We start from the raw sequence: 16,176 nt of genomic DNA, 5'->3' as shown, positions 1-16,176 counted from the left end.
CAGAGGCACTCAGTGCGCTTGTGGAAATCGTCCTGGCAGATGTTGGCAACCACCTGGGTAGACCTCGCAGGGGTCTGGGCAGGGAGAGATGGTGGTGGGGGGTGGGATTCCCGAGCCCCTTGCAGTCCAGAACTACTCCTCTCTTGTGGAGGTCCTAGAACCCCTCAGCGGGCACTCTGGTTCTGCCCGCTGGGCCCAGAGACCCTGCCCGTAGCATGGGGGCGGTGGTGACAAAGTGAGGGGTGGTGGGCAGCAGCTTGCCCACTCAAGTTGGACTCTGTTGCAAGGCTAGCCTAAAGCACCTTTGGCCTAAAGCATCCAGTTCAAGGTCCAGCAAGGCACATCCTGGTCTGTGGGGACAGTGCCCGTGGGGACAATGTGTTGATGACCACAGACCAGCCCCTTTAACTCCAGAGTTCATTTCCAGCAAGAATAATTCCGATGAAATAAAGGGATTCTTTCTGAAAAGACCCAGGAAGGGATAAGTCCTGGGAAACCAAATGAAAAACCCTCCTGCCACTGAAGTTCTGACAGGTTAGGCAGAGAGCCCTCGGACACCAACAGTTATACTGTTCTGTCCCCACTTTACGGGGAAGGAGACCAAGGTCTGGAGAGGGCGAGGCTATGCAAGACTCAGCTCGGGAGACACCTCCTCCAGGGAGCCTTCCATGATACTGACCACAACATTCTCCTAATGCCCACTCTCAGGGTCTGCTCTCTGCTGCTTCTCTGGGTTGCTGGCACCCTGAAGAGATCCAAAGGAGCTGGGGTGAGGTCGATGGGCCTCCTACTTTTCCCCAGGACTGAGATAGATTTTCCCTTGTCAGCGTCTCTTACAAAACGGACTGGAATATGCCTTTCCTTCACTGCTACGGTCAAGTGTGCTTGCCCTCCCTTGTGAGGTGTGTGCTGTGACGCTGGCCCTGGGACCCCAGGAGACAGACCCTGAGGCTTCTGAGCATGTATGCGTTTATCAAGGCAAAGGACACCTCTCTCACGGGGGCAGCTCCATGGGAGCGGCTGGGGACAGACTGCCCCTCTTGCTACTGGCTCTCAGCAGGGGTCTGGGCCACTTATCGGGGACAAGCGGCCCCTGTGCACACCCCACAGTGGGTTCAGAGGGCAGGAGGAACTTTCTGAGGTTCCATGTGAACACGGCATAAAGGAGGGTCCTCTTATAAGATAATTAATATCATGATGGTGGGGGGGGTCCATCCTCCTCCAGGGGGCTCAGAGCAGGGCCCCTGCCTCCCTGAGGGCAGCAACAGCCAAGTGCAGGCCCGGGGGTCAGGCCCCAGCAGCTTTCCAAATCAGGAGTGGGTGCAACCCTCCCTCAGCTCTGACCCCTCTCCGGGTCCCTGGCCTGAAACCAGTCTCCAGCTGCTTTCTTAGGTGTCTTCCCCAGCTCTCCACATTCTGCATTCTGAGAAGCCGCATTCAGAATGGGCTCTAGAAAGAAGAACCCCGGGGCTCTGAAATCACCGGAAGTCTTTTGGGAGCTTTCCTGAATCAATGGGGCTGACTGGCTTTCTCTAGAAGCCGCCTGGCCTGGCCCGGCCCGGGGAGGTTTCTGGGTACAATTGCCAACATCCGTCAAGGAGAATTTCTTCCTCGGGCTACCATGCGCGGTTTGCTACGCCTCTACCGCACCATGCAGCGAGGGCCGTTAGACGCCAAGGCCGACGGCGCCTGTCCGCAGAGTACACTCCGCTTCGCAGCGCGGGGCTGGGCTCCTGCTCTGCACAGACCACCCTCGGGGACACGAGGCAGGGCTGGGCACGCAGCCAGGAGAGGCTGGGCCGGAGTTGTCTTTTGTTGTTGTTGTTCCAGGGGTATATGGGATTTCCTGATCGGAGGATGAGGCTTCAGGTAGAAGCAATCCACGTACAAATTTTTAGCTATGCAAGTAGCTGAGTTGAGTTTGGGGAAGAAATCGAGATCTGGGGACGAACCTGGGTTCCACCCAGGACCTGCCGTGGGGTGCTGTGTTTCCCCGGGGGTCTGTCAGAGTGGGCTGGCTGGTGGAGTGGGCAGCCTTAAGCCCATCCTGAGACTCGGAGGACACAGCGGTGTCCACCGCCGATGGCTCCCGCACCCGAGCTCTGGGAAACGTATTCTGGTGACAGGCACACTTCGAGGGGCCTTCCTGAGGTCGCCTCGACTCTCAGGTGGCTGGAAAGTCCCTCCAGCCTTGGCGTTTAACCTGATTTTCACCTGAAATGACTGATATAGTTTTCAGGGCCCGGAGGACGCGGAAGGTGCGTAAAGCTGAGACATTGCCCAGGTCCACAAATTCAGTTGTGTATCTGTAACAAGGGAAATTCACACACGAGACAGTGACAACACGCCAAGAGGAGACACGTGGGAGGTGGGGGGTGGGGAGGGGAGACAGAGAGAGAGTCACTTGTAGCGGAGATCTGAGAGGCAGACCTGGGCATCTTACCTGGGATAACCGAAATAGTTTTTAGAGCTCTCAGGACTCTGAAAGTTCGAAGAGCCGACAAATTGCCTAGTTTTATGTTTTCTGATACATACCTGCAGAGTCAAACCACAGTTATTGGGAATTACAAAGCAGCGCCTCAGCCTGCCCCCCGCACGCCCACCAGCCCTCTCCCACAGGGCAGGATGTGATGGCCCGGGGCCTGCCCCGGGTTTTCTTCCCGGTCTCCACCCTCCTGCCACGGGCACCTCAGCCACGGTGGTGCCTCAAGGACATGCACACAGCAAGCCCCAGGTGGCTTTCTTGGTGACATCCCGTGAAGTAACGGTGCCAGGAGGCAACTACTCTGCCACACTCTCCATGACACTGGGGACCAGAGCCTGAGGCTGTGGACACATCGGGGTGAAGAGGGAAGGTTTCCAGGAGGCCCTGGCCAGGTGAGAGAGGGAGCAGGTGGGCTCCTGATCCTGGGTTTGCTCTGCGTCTTCTGCAGCCTGGACCATCGGCTTGTGCCTGGCTGCTCCGTCCAAACCGGGGGACCCTGAAGCCCCCCCAGCTGAGACTGTCTCAGAAGTGTGGCTGGGTCCCCAGGACTGCCCCCTTTCTCCTTCCCACTGCAAGTGTGTGTGTGAGCGGTGGCTCGGGAGTCCCCGAGTACTCAAGGGGAGAAGCAGACGGCTCAAGTTGACGCTTTGGAAGACGAGCAGGGAGGCTGCCTGCACATTCGGTTCCTCAAATGCTCACGGGCAGTGGCCGACAGAGAAGAGAAAAAAGCAGGAGGAGGGACCCTAGGGAGACTCCACCCCCTACCCCATGAGTTCACCCCAGAGACCCTCGTTGTCCCCCAAGGATGGCCATGGGTCTCCACAGTAGGAGTGGCTTCCAGAGGCGAGCAGCCCTCAGGGTTTGCTTGGACTCGGGGACGCTGGGCAGGGTTGAGTGGCCTCAGGGCCGCCTCGTACAACTTGGACCTCGGAGGCCTCCACGGGCCTAGGAGGAAGGAGTCGTCTCTGGGGGGCAGGGACAGGCCCAAGCAGAGGATGAGGACACACGTGGACGGGCCACATGGCCAGGAGGTCTGAGAGATGGAGGGACAGAGTGTGACCAGGGCCATCGGGACAATGGCAAGCAACTTGTGATATTTAACCAAAGGCTTCGCATCCAGGGTGTCTGACATTTAACCGAAGGTGTCTGATGTTTAACCAAGGACAGCGGACTCAGGACGTCTGATGTTTGACCAAGTGTGTCTGATTTGGTGTCCGGGTGATGTCAGACCCAGGGCATCAGCCCAGTGACGCCGCCGGAGTGCCAGGGCTGGGCGGGCCCCGCAGCCGGCCTCGCTCTGCCAGGCGGCCTGGGCCCCTGGGTCCCTCCACTACTCTACTCAGAGCTTCTGCATCTGCCTTCCGGCCGCCGCGGGCGTCCTGGGGTCAGCAGGGTCCGGTCTGGTCCAGCTCCAACTGACACTGGCTGACACCAGCTTCCTCTCGGCCCACTCGTGGGGCCCGTCCATCATCCGGGGGCCCCGTGGACCACATCTCTCCCTCCTCACTCACTCTGTCCCTCCGGAGATGCAAAGTCAGCAGAACTTTCCTTCTGGCCACACCTCAGACAGGAGGCTCCCTTTCATGCCCCGGACGGACGCACTTCAGCTGGCTGACCTCCTCCCGGGGCAGCGATCGCAGCAGCCCCACCTGCTGGCAGGGGCGGAAGTCACCTCCCTCGTTCTGGCCCGTGTGCACTCACTAGCTTGGTTCCTGCTCCCTCTCAACAGCTGATGGTTGTTCTACTCTCTCCGGTGGTTCAGACCCTTGGCCTCTGTTCCACATGCTTCTCTCAGGCTCGGACTCCCTGTCCAGATACGGTGCTGCCACAGGACTGTCAAGGTGAGCCTGAAACGTCGCCAATGTCGCCATCGCACGGAAGCCATGGGTGCCCTGGGCCCTGTTTCCTGCTGCTGGTTGAGTGGGTGCGGCCTTGGGGGAGAGTTCTCTTGCTTGGATGTGGTTTTCCAGGCTGTCTCTTCTGGGCCCAGGGAGTGAGTGGGACAGTGTGCAGGCCAGAGAGGGAACCAACTGTTCCTGCTTCTCCCTTCCTGTCCCCCCCTAGTAGACCCTGTCTGTCCCCTGGAGTCTCCTGTGATGCGCATTCCACCTGTCTGTGCCTGTCCCAGTGTGGAACCTGCCTTCCCCACCCCCTTGGAGTCCCCAGCACAGACAGGGCTTGCCTGGCGCTCATCACCTGCCCCCTCCGCAGCTGGCTCTGAGCACCAAGAGGCCGAGACCCCAAGATCCCGAGCCACGTGCTGCCCCAGGTTACAAAGCCAGCCAAGTGGCTGAGAACAGGAGAGGGGCTGGGGGTGGTATGTCTGTGAAGTCGGGACACTCGTGGGAGTGACCCTGAGGAGGGGGAAGTCTTGAAGGTGGGGCACGGGGCTGGGAGAGCGCAGGGGTATCTGTGACCGTGTTTGTGACACGAGGGCTGTTGCTCCTTTGACTCAACCCAGAGCCTGAGGCCCGGCTGCTTCCCAGGTTGGGGCCTCAGACCCCGAGTGAGGCCTCTCTTGGAGCCCTGGAGTGTGGCCAGGCAGGAGAGACCCGTGTCTGGCAAAGGACCAGCTTCAGCCGCGGTGGGTGGCGCTTGGCCTGCTGGGATGGCAAAGTGCTCCACTGGGCCATGCTACAGTACTTTTGCTGCCAGAGTCCAGCTGCTGGGCAGGGGCAGGCGGCTGGGGTAGGCTCGTGGGTCCTGAGGTGGACAGAGCAGAGGGCGGTGGGTGAGAACTCCACCTGCTCCCACCAGCCCCTGTGCAGAGGGAGCGCGTCTGGAGGCCGAGGATCCAGGAGGAAGGGCAGGCCCGGGCCGCCTCCTCGCTCCACCCAGGTCTTGATGTGCAGCCTCCCGCTCAGTGCAGATGGCCCCTCCTGGGCTGCCAGGCAGAGGGTACACTCAGCACCAGCTACTGCAGTGATTGCCACCCTCTCCTCCCTGCCCTCCCCCCTTCCCCTCCAGGTTTGGTTTCCATAACAACCCCAGCTGGTGGGAGGCTGTGCTAACCAGCAGGTAATGCCCAGCTGGGAGGGGGCCACAGGAAGAGCTCTGGCTGGAGGGCTGCAAGCTGGGCCCGGCCCCCTCCAACCCTCCCACAACCTCTAAATCGGGTGGAGGTGGGGGTGGGGGATCAAGTCAAAACCCGGCCAGAAACATCCGACCTGGGGGACCTCTCACGGTTAGGAGCTAGGAGACTTGGTTTCAGTCCCAGCACTGCTGCTGATTCATTCTATAATTCTGGGCAAGTGAGGGCTCTCTCTGAGCCTCGGTTTCTCCATCTATGAAATGGAGATGGGATGGGGAGTTTCATGGAAACACAACTTTCCTGCCACTTAAGACTCCTCTGATTAGCCTAAGAGCCTCACATTACTGAACCACTTCACTGCATTACCACGGCAGTAATGAATTGTTTTCATGAGGCCGAATCACTGCTAATGAAAGGTGCCAGGCCAACCCAGCCCCAGCGCACAAAGCTGGCGTTCCAGTGGGTCCTCGCAGTCTCAGGGAAGTGGGCAGGCCATTTCTGCGAGAGGCTGGCCAACGTGGAAATGGTCTGGTGGCCTCTGAGGCCCTGTTCGGCTTTGTTGCCCCTGTTCTGGTCCCGAGTGAAGGCAGGCAGGCAGGGCACACCTGCTCTCTGGGATCCCGTGGGGATGGAGACGGGGATTCTGCCCTGAGACGGGACCGGAAGACCTGCTAACGGCCTGAGGCCACGCAGAGCACCCCCAGAGTCATGGGTTGGATGCAGGCCAGAGTCTGGCTCCTGCCAACCGACAAGGGGCCCAGGGCAGCGTCTTTCCCAGGGTCGGGGGGTCACTGCCGTGAAACTGTCCTGCTCAGGCTCCAGGATGGGACAGTAGGGATGGCTCAGGTGGCCACCGTGTCCTGTCCTGCCAAGCCCCCTTCCTGTGACACCGGGCCCTCAGGGGCCCATGGATCGCTGTCCCCTTCGCTTTGGGCCCCCGGAGCCTGGGCCCAGCATCCACACTACTCCGTTCCCAGGTCAGTGCAACCTCCTGGCTCCCCCTCTCTCAGACACGTTCCTAGCTGATGATCCGCTCCTTATCACTGAGATAAACAGCAGCAATCAGAAGAGAAATTTCTTCTTCTCTCATCACCGACTGTATCAATCTACCTCCATCTCCACCTCAAAGTCTGTCTTCCCTGCTCTTAACACTAACGCTCCACCTGGCCCTGGATTTCCAGCCCTCGGACCTGTGCAGGGGCTTTGCTCCTGCAATACCCCCTGCCCACCTCCGCCATCAAACGTCCCGCTCTCCCTGGCCCGGCCGCCTGCAGAGACGCCTCCCTTCACTCATCCTCCTCTCAGGCCACCACCCTGTTTTCGATCGTGTTTATAGCAAACCCCACAAAATCGATGCCTACACTTGCTCCGCCTCCCCTCCTCCCTCTCCCCTGAGCCCTCTGTAATCAGGTGTCTGTCCTCCACTCCACTGGAACCTGTCTTGTCAAGGTCATCAGCGATATTCGCATTGTCTGTCCAGCCTAGGTGCTTGCCTTCCTCAGCCGCCTTGTGGTATCTTGCAGATTGGGTCACACCCCTCTGCTGGCTCGGGGGCGCCGCGCTCTCCTGATTTCCCTCCGCCCTTCCTGGCGGTTCCCTCCAGTCTCTTCCCCTCCATCCTCTTCGCTCCTGACCCCGAGACGTCCGAGCGTCCCACGGTCCAGTCCCCAGGCGGCTTCTCCTCTCTGGCTTCGCCCACTCCTGGATGATTTCATCTGATCTCCTGGCTCTAAATGCCATCTGCATCCTGATGGCTTCTAAATGTGTATCTCCACCTCGGACCTCCAGCCTGAGCTCCAGACTGGACTATCCCGTTGCTGGCTCCATCTCTACCTAACCCTGGATGCATTTGGGTTTAATACATTCCAGTCCAGACTTCTGATTCCCTTCTTCCTGCGGCCTGCTCCTCCCTCAATTCTTCTCCATTTCATCAAGCGGCAACCACCATTCCTGCAGCTGCCCAAGCCAAAGACTGCCTCGGGGTCCCCATCAGCCCTGTCTTCCCTGGGTATCCAGACTCTGACCGTGCCACTCACCTGCTCCGTGGGGACCCTGGGCCCAGCCACCATCCCCTGTCTCCTGGCTACTAAAATAGCCCCCCCAACGGCTCTGTTGCTTCCACCCTGCCCCTCTAGTCTCCTGTCCACACAGCAGCCAGAGCGATCTTTACGGAATGTAAATCAGACCACGTCACTCCCTGCTCTTAACCCCCAGCGGCTCCCGCGGCTCTTGGCTCTTAACGCGGTCTGTGGGGCCACACAGCCTGCCCCCCAACCCCCTCTCTCTGCATCCTCCTCACCCACTATTCTTTCCCTGGCTCCCTCAGCTCTGCCCAGGCCTAAATCTACACGGGGTTTGGGGGAAGGGGTAGCCTCTCTCTGAGCCTCAGTTTCCCTACCTGTCAAATGGAAACAGCAGTTCTGGTGTCCTTTTTAACCATCAGATTTTCTAACTAGCTCATCAGCAGGTCTTTCTTTCTCTTCCCTCCCTCCGAGCATGGCTGAGCTTGGAGCTGCTCATGCCTGGGGTTAACTAAGAATTTGTCACCCTGGACAGGTAGCTCAGTTGGTTGGAGCATTGTTCCCGAAACTTCAAGGCTGCAGGTTCGATTCCCAGTCAGGGCACATATAAGAGTCAACCAATAAATTCATAAATGAGTGGAACAACAAATCCATGTTTCTCTCTCTCATCCATAAATAATTAAAGAAAAAAATAAAGACTTTGCCATAAATAGGTCGATTCTGTGAATCTGTGATTCGTACAAAATGGGCGCTGAATTGAACCTCCGATACCACCCAGCCTAACCCTGTCCTTTCACATGTGGGGAAACTGAGGCTCTGCAGGGGCAGGGCGCATCACCCTCACCAGCTCTGCTCCTTGCCCAGGCACGGTGCCCAGCCCCGCGTGCACTGGGACCTCTACACACCTCGGGCTCCCAGAAAGGGCTCCACGGCTGAGCCCCTGCCCACAACTCCCTCACGGCTGGCCAGCCGGCCCGAGCAGCCGTCTCCATGGAGCACAGTAGCCGACGACGCCCGAGACGTCCGGTGTGGCATGCTTCTACCCAATCCTTCAGCGAGGGTCTCCTCCCCGGCCAGGAGGCGGGGCCCGAGCAGGTGTGGCCGCCAGCCAGGGGTCACGTTCACGTTCTGGCGGGCTCCCCGTGTGACCTTGGCATCAGTTTTCTCATTTGTAAAATGGGGCTTAGAAACCCCCATCCAGCCCACCTCTCCGGCCGGTGTGAGGACCCACGGGTCATGTCAGGGTCCGGGTGCCTTAAATAAAATGTGCCCGACTCGGAAGGCTCTGAGTGGGGAGAGCAGCCCTGCCGGGGCCTGGCATGGGGCCCGGCGCTTCTCCAGGCTCCTCCTCTCTCCTTACTGCAATTTCGTTCTTAGCCACCTTGATATCCAGGGGACTGTTCGCAGCGGTCCAGGGATTTCGGGCTGTAATGCTGGTTTCCCTTGGTGCAAAGGGCAGAGGTGCCCAACCTGAATCTCAGCAGTGTCCCCCAAGCACAGGGCTGCTGGGGAGCGACAGGCGAGGCGGTGCACCTGATCACCACAGCCCGCCTGAGCTACTGGGCACCCATCTCTCCCCACCAGGATGAGCTGGGGTCTCTACTCCGCCTTCCTCCTGCCATGGCCGGAAGGTGGGCTGTTACACAGCCCCGAGCAGCGCGGCAGGCAGACTGCAGCGGGGAGGACGGGAGGGCTGGGCACAGGGCGGTGCACTTGCCCCTCCGTGCGGCCCGGCGAGGCACAGCACAGTGTGGTGGGCGGGCGTGGTACTTACGCCATGACAATGACACTGAAGTCCAGCCAGTTCCAGGGGTCCCGGAGGAAGGTGAAGGCATGCAGGCAGAAGCCTCGAGCCAGTATCTTGACCAGAGACTCAAAGGTGTAAATGGCCGTGAAGGTGTACCTGGGGAGAAGAGGCAGGCGGGTTCCTCAGGGAGGTGGAAGCCTGCGGGGCCAGGTTCCCCAGATTCCCCAGGTGGCATCAGTCCTGGGCAGCCCCTCCCTTGAACGGCCCTCAGACCAGGCTCTCTGCAAGGCCCCCTGGCAGAGTGGGAGTTGCAGGTTGGAGCTTTGCTTCGAACCTCCAGCCGACGAACCCATCTTCCCGTTTGTTTAGTTATCACGGAGAGCCTGCCATGTGCCCACATGACCCTCCATCTTCTCTCTCTGCATTCTGTTGATGTGAGAAGACCCTCCACCTACCTTTTTACCCCAGCCCAGGGAGCTCATGTCTACAGGCGTATGGTGAGCACTGGGCCTGCCCCGTGGGACAGTAAGGACACCCACAACCACGGCCTCCCAGCCTTGTTGAAGGGTCCTCAGCAGCTCGTCAGGAGAGCATGGTCCATCCTCAACTGCCTACCGGGTAGGTGGCTATGGGTGTCTACCTTGACCTTGGAGAGAAGTTGATGTTCTCACACTTAAGGCAGGGCTAGGGGAGCTGTTCTCTCTGCCTGGGGTGTGCTGAAGGATGCCAACTGCCTGGACGCTGGGACGGTGGCCCAGGTCTGAGCACCTGGGTGCAGGCCCCGGCACTGCTGGTCCTCTGTGACCAGGGACGGCCACCAGGTGAGCCACTTCGGTCTCCTGAACACAGGAGCCACGTGCGCGCCAGGGGCCTATCAGATCTGCTTAGCACCTGTGGGGGACGGCCTTTGGCTTGGGGAGGCAAGGTCGGAAGCGGCTTTCTAAAAGCATGCAAATGGTCAGAGGAGGCAGGACTTGGAGGGAAAGGGCAGCAGAGTATGTACGGTGTGAGGTCGGGGTGGCCCCGGGGGCCAGAGCTCCCAGCCGCGCGGTATTGGGCGAGCTCCTTCCTCAATGCTGCCTCCTTCTGTCGAACAGACAGGGCCGTGCCTGCCCTCCCGGGCTGCCGTGAGGGCTCTCGGAGATGAGGTGTGCTGTCCTGTGGCATCTCCTGCCACACACTAAGTGCTCCATCAAGTGTTATCTGTTATTATTTCAGAGCCTTTTCCGATGTCGGACCTCTTTGGGAGAAACGCCCCCTTCATCAGCCCAGAAAACTTCCTCCCCCGAGGGCACAACTCCCCGCAGGAAGCTGGCAGGAGTGGGAGCAGCAAAAGAGGCCCCCCCCCCACCGCCAGGTGAGTGGGTCCCTGAGCTTGGACCCAGCCCTCTTCAGGGGGGCCTTCAGGGGCCAGAGCACTGAACAGAAAGGATGCGGGAGGGAGGGGCTGGCTGGAGATACTCACTCGACATACTTGGTCCAGGGGGGAGGGTCGTGCTGCGCCATGAACACGCAGTTGGTCAGGATGGTGCACATGATGAGCATGCTGAAGAGCGTGGCCCCGGGGTCAAGGAAAACCACGTGGGTGGCGGTGGTCAGCGAGGCCACCACTGACTACAGCTCCACCTTTCACGGTCTGACCCAGCCTCGGCCTGGCGGGCCGAAGGGGAGGCCAGTGCTGTCCCACCGGAGGTCAGGCTGAGCTGAGGTGCTGACTTCTCAGGGGAGGGGCCGCCTCAGCCGGGGAGAGAGGGGAGGCCTCTCAAGGGTGCCACGTGGATGCTCCCCACACCTCCAGTCCTCCTTCTAGAAAATCTAGGGGACCGGGTAATGGCACACCAAACCCGGCCCCCAGCGTACAACCAATTCTCCAGTTTCTTGTCTGGGGTGAGCGGGATAAGCCTTCGGAACCCCCTTTAGTCAAGCCAGAGCTGCTCAGCTCAGAGGCCATGGCCCCAGAAAGCCTGGGTTTCTTCTTGGCCAGGGGACACCTCTCCAGGCACTGGGGCCCCGCCCTGAGCTTGGAGTCTGCATCCCTCGGCCTGTGTGATGGTCTCCAGGGCGGGCCTACCTCCCTCTGCAGCGTTCAAGGGCAGGACCAGAGACCCATCTCAGTGTCCTTTCTCTCTCTCTCTCCCTCTCCCTCTCTCTCTCACTCACACACACACACACACACACACACACACTTTCTCCCCACACCTGGGTCCCACGCTGCATCTTTCCTCACTGGGCAGACAGCTAACAAGCCCCTCAACCAGCCTTTACTCATCCCCACAGATCCACTGCTAAGCCCTCTGCTGAGGACTCCGATGATTCCCAAAATGTGACATGACGCTAACAGCCAGCACTTACGGAGCCCTTCCCGGATGCTGGGCTCTGCTGTCTCTTGTGAGCTAATTCGATTCTCCCAACACCCCACAAGGTAGGTGGGGACTTCGTCTCCTTTCCATAGAGGAGGAGACCCAGGCGCAGAGGTCAAGTTGAAGGATACTGTGGTAGGCGGAGTAACAGCCCCCTCATCCCTGGAAACTAGGACTGTGAATTGATACGGAGAAGGGACTTTGCAGGTGTGATTAAATGAAGGGCCTTCAGGTGTAGAGATTATCCTGGATTTTCTGGGTGGGCCTAGGGTCACCCCGGGGTCCTGACAAGTGAGAGCACGGGGCAGAGAGCCAGCCTCGGAGTGATGCATGTGACAAAGACTCCACCGGCTGTCACGGGCCTTGAGGATGGAACAGGGCCGCCAGCCAGGAATGCGCGAGGCCTCTACACACTGGAAAAGCCTAGACAACAGGTTCCCCCCTGGAGCCTCCGAAAAGGAACGCAGCTCCGCCGCTCTCTTGTTGTTAGCCCAGCGAGAGCTTTCTGGATCTCTGGCTTCCAGAACTATAAGGTGATGACTTCGTGTCGTTTTAAGCTGTGAAGTTGGTGGTGGTTTGTTACAGCAGCCGCAGAAAACCACCGCAGGTACGGAGCTGGTCGATGGCCCAGCTCAGCCTCCACTCCGAGCCCTGCCGCTACACCACCTCTGTACGGTGACACCACGGGTCACCCGGGCCACTCACCTGCCTCCAGACGGAAGGGCCAGCGCGAGGCGCGCTGCTCCAGGCCCTCGCCCCCCGAGGGGGAATGTTACCCCACCTTGGCCTCTGCCACCCACAGGGCAGCACTGACAATCAAACGCGTGCAGGGCTCACACTAAAGGTGTATAAGCGGACCGCCACACAGGAAGAGTGGACTTGTTTGTGATGTTTAAGAACTGCGCCTTGAGCATGTGTGTCTGGCCCCGTGTGGGAGACAGGGAGGCCCTGGAGCCACCAAATGGCTGGGGGATGGGGCGTTACAGGAAACCAGACCTGCCTCTGGCCAGGCTTCCTGGAGGAGGCTCTTAGACAGGCACGGAAGGCTGGCTGGGCCTCCAGCACGCCCAGCTGGCTGCGGCAAAGCGGGGTGGGCTGAGGCTGGGGAGACCCCTCTCTGCAGAGCCGAGCCTCTCCTGGCTGCAGGGGGACCGTCCACAGCTCTCACCAGGGTGCAGGAAAGGCCCGTTGGCAGCGAGTGGCAGGGTGGACGGGCCGCCTTGGACCAGAGGACTTGAGTGGACACAGACAGAGGTGAGCTGGACTCCAACAGCAAGATTTAGGGAAGAGCCAGAGCAGATAATCCTCTGAGTCCTGCCCACCAGGGCCTGGGTCCCATGATGGGAAATGGCAGGGGCTGCCTGGCTGGGTTTTGGCTTTTCCAGACGCAGCCATGGCTCAGGGCGCAGCAGACACTAGTCTCTGCCCCTTGACTGTTCAAAACTCTGCCTAGCTCTCCTGGCCTTGAGGACCACTTTCCCACTATGTGTGCACCCGTGTGCTGTGTGTGTGAGTGTGTGCGATCTCTTCCTACCTGGACTGAGCCTCTAGTCCGTGAGGCTCTGCCCAAAGCATCCCCAGGTCCCCCATGGAGCCCTGCACGCAGCCAATACCGGAGAGATGAGTCAGGCGCACTCCCGGCTGGGGCGCACCTGTTTGCACCGCCTGGCGGTTTCAGGCCGACGGCCGAGCTGGTCCTGTGTGTGGGCAGAAGCACAGGCCGGCTCTCGGGGCCCGGGCGCAGCTGAACATCTTCAATCCTGCCGTGTCATTGTCCCCAGACACCCACTCCCAGCCTCCCGATGAAAATGCCAGCAAGAACTGCCTGCGTGGGTCACTGGGAAGGTCTGCATCTCGGCTGCCTGTCTTCAGAGCCCGAGAAGTCCCACAACTCCCAGAGGGAAGGAAATTAGCTGTGGGGGAATTTTTCAGAGATTCGTGCTCGTTAATGAACACACACACACACACACACACACACACACAAACACGCGGTGTGATTGCCCATTTGAGTCTGCCGGAGGAGCGTGGGAGGGCTTTGTGCGCAGAGCTGTGCGCCCAGGAGAGCAAAGCGCCGCCCGGCGTGAACGCGAGGACTCTCTGAATGCGGCTGCCGTGGCATTCGGAGCGCAGTGGGTTCCTTTGATTGGATCCTAGCGGGAACACACCCTGCAGCATTTTAACAAAAATACATAGGAAGAAAGAATTCGACGTGCCCGTATTTACCGTTGAGGCCCCTTCCCAGGGCCGCGTTGCCAGCGTGGACCCCGGGGTGAAGGTGAATTGGTCAACTCACGCGGCGTGCGTTCGCCAACGTGTCACTGCGAGTGCCCGCGCTGCGGCAAGTGAGATCTCTTTCTCGAGAGTGGGGAGGGGGGGCTGCACTCCTGCCCCCTTTCAAGCTTGTCTTTGCCCCTCCTGCTCTTCCCAAAGGGCCTGACACGGACCTCTGCTCTCTGAGGACTCAGAGGTTTGAAAAGATATAAAGATGTAAGCCAGCTGCAGGCAGAGAGTTGCAGTTCTGCAAGGTAAAAAAGTTTCCAGCCCTGGCTCGGGTGGCTCAGTGGACTGAGCACCGGCCTGCGGACCCAAGGGTCGGCAGTTTGATTCCCGGTCAGGGCACATGCCTAACAGTGGCCTGGTCCCCAGCTGTGGGCGTGTGAGGGGCAACTGATCCATGTTTTTCTCCCTCTCTTTCTCCCTCCTCTAAAAATAAAAAATAAAAATAAAGTTTCTGGAGATCTGTTGCACAGCAAGGCGCATACAGGCAACATAACTGCACGGGACTCTTAAAAAGGGTTAAGAGGGCAGATGTCATGCTACAGGATTTTTAACCACAGTGAAAATGATGTAAGCGGAGAGGAGGTTCATGATGCAAAGCACGAAATCTGTGTGCAGGAGGAATGCGTAGTGAGTGAGGCCGGGCGAGGGGGTTTTCCCTGGGGCGATAAACATTCTGGACGCAGGCAGCAGTGCTGTTGGCACAGCCTTATGAAGACACTAAACCCCGCCAAATTGCACAGCTTAAAATGGTGCCTTTGGTGGCAGGTGAATTACATCTTCACTAAGAAGATGCACAGGAAAGTGACTGTGGTCTGGAAAGAGCAGGAACCTGTGACTGTGACGAACTTCCTGGGGGGGACCGAGGTGGCCCTCACAGACTGAGGTCTGCCCAGGTCAGTGTGCTCAGGGGCCCTGGGCGCTGTGCTGAAACACAGGGTGGGCCCGAGATCCGGCGATTCCTACAAGATCCAATGCTACGGGTGGGTGTGCCACGCTGCGAATGGCGAGCTCAGGGCCTGGGGCTGCCCCCAAGCCCTGCAGATCTAGGTCCCTTCCTCTCTGCCAGTGCCCCACCCCCAGCCCACTAAGGGGCGCTGCCAAGGGCCTGCAGTGCCTGCCCATCCATCCCCAAGTAGGGGAGTGTTAAGGCTTTGGCTAAGAACCCAGCACGGGGCCTCTCTCCTGCTGAGCCACTTCCCTGGGGCAGCTGCCCTGAGCAACACAGGTTGGCTCAGAGCCCACAGGGCCGGCCGGTCCTGCTATGTGGCACCAGAACCTCACAGCCTCAGATCCACCGCTCAACGGGCCCTCTGGCCAGGCTGGGACCTCCAGTGCCCCCACCTGCCTCCCTGGCCTCATGGGCTCCATGCCCCGCCCAGAGCCCCGCAGGAACCCTGGGGCTGCCGCCGCATCTCTGGGGGCTGCCTTGGCTGCCAAGCACTGCCGGGTTGGTTAGAAACCAGGAGGAGAAGCCCCAGGGGGGAGCCGAAGCTGGCTTCCAGGGAGGCCCGCCCTCGGAGCGAGGCCCAAGTCAGGCTCAGCGCGAGAAAGAAGGCGGGTCTCTCCTCATCCGGCCGCCCGCCCCGCCGTTCTCGCCAGGCTGTGCCCACACACCTGCAGGAATGACACTGTTCCTGTAGCAGTTCTGTCACTTGTTGGGGACTATAACATTCCCAAGGGGGGCAAGGACAGGGTCTTATGCAACTTTATAATCCCAGGTTGCCCAGCAAAGTCCCTCGCCTCTGCAGGGGGCTTGGGAACAGTGGCAGAATGGCTCAACATTAAGTCAAGGACCACTCTCGTCTCGGAAAGAAGTAGCTGTGAATGGAGAGGCTGCCCCCTGAATACAGCCCACCCAGGAGACCACCCTGCTGATGCCTCCACCACAGCCTGAAGGTGGGATTTGCCCCAGACTCACACGAAGCTCAGCAGCCTCATGAGAAAGGCAGGAATGGGCAGAGTCTGTGAGCACAGAACAGATTCAGCACTGAGAGCCTCCAGTTCATCCCTGGGGTGAGACTCGGGCCTGGGGCCCAGGGAGGCGGAACGCGGGGTTGGGAAGGAGCAGTCCTCACTCCGGCCTGCACAGGAAAACCCCCGGGCCATTCGCACCCACCTTGGTTACTTCGTCCCCCACGGTCCCTCGTGGGGCAGCAGTTCTCCCGAAGCCTCCTGCCTGCCCAGAGGTTAATGGGTGAGGTCTCTTCCTCGGCCACCCAGAGCGGGGAAATGAGGGAGACCTTCAGGAGCTG

General features: G+C 59.7%; 1 protein-coding gene across 2 annotated transcripts in view; it reads right to left on the bottom strand.

Moving 5' to 3' along the window:
• SCN5A (sodium voltage-gated channel alpha subunit 5) overlaps nucleotides 1-16,176 on the bottom strand; it is a 93,031-nt gene that overhangs the window by 57,329 nt on the left and 19,526 nt on the right. For both annotated transcript variants that reach the window (XM_045856774.1, XM_045856775.1), the window contains exons 4-6: nucleotides 10,750-10,839; nucleotides 9,312-9,440; nucleotides 2,215-2,306 (exon numbers count right to left, since the gene is read on the bottom strand). In XM_045856774.1, the coding sequence (XP_045712730.1) occupies nucleotides 2,215-2,306; nucleotides 9,312-9,440; nucleotides 10,750-10,839 (311 nt within the window). The remainder of the gene's footprint in view (nucleotides 1-2,214; nucleotides 2,307-9,311; nucleotides 9,441-10,749; nucleotides 10,840-16,176) is intronic.

This window comes from Phyllostomus hastatus, unplaced genomic scaffold (assembly GCF_019186645.2).
Source record: "Phyllostomus hastatus isolate PE091 unplaced genomic scaffold, TTU_PhHast_1.1 phas_scaffold_129, whole genome shotgun sequence".
NCBI lineage: Eukaryota > Metazoa > Chordata > Mammalia > Chiroptera > Phyllostomidae > Phyllostomus > Phyllostomus hastatus.
Note: the sequence above shows the minus strand (reverse complement) of the source record. Positions and strands in the feature narration are given on the sequence as shown.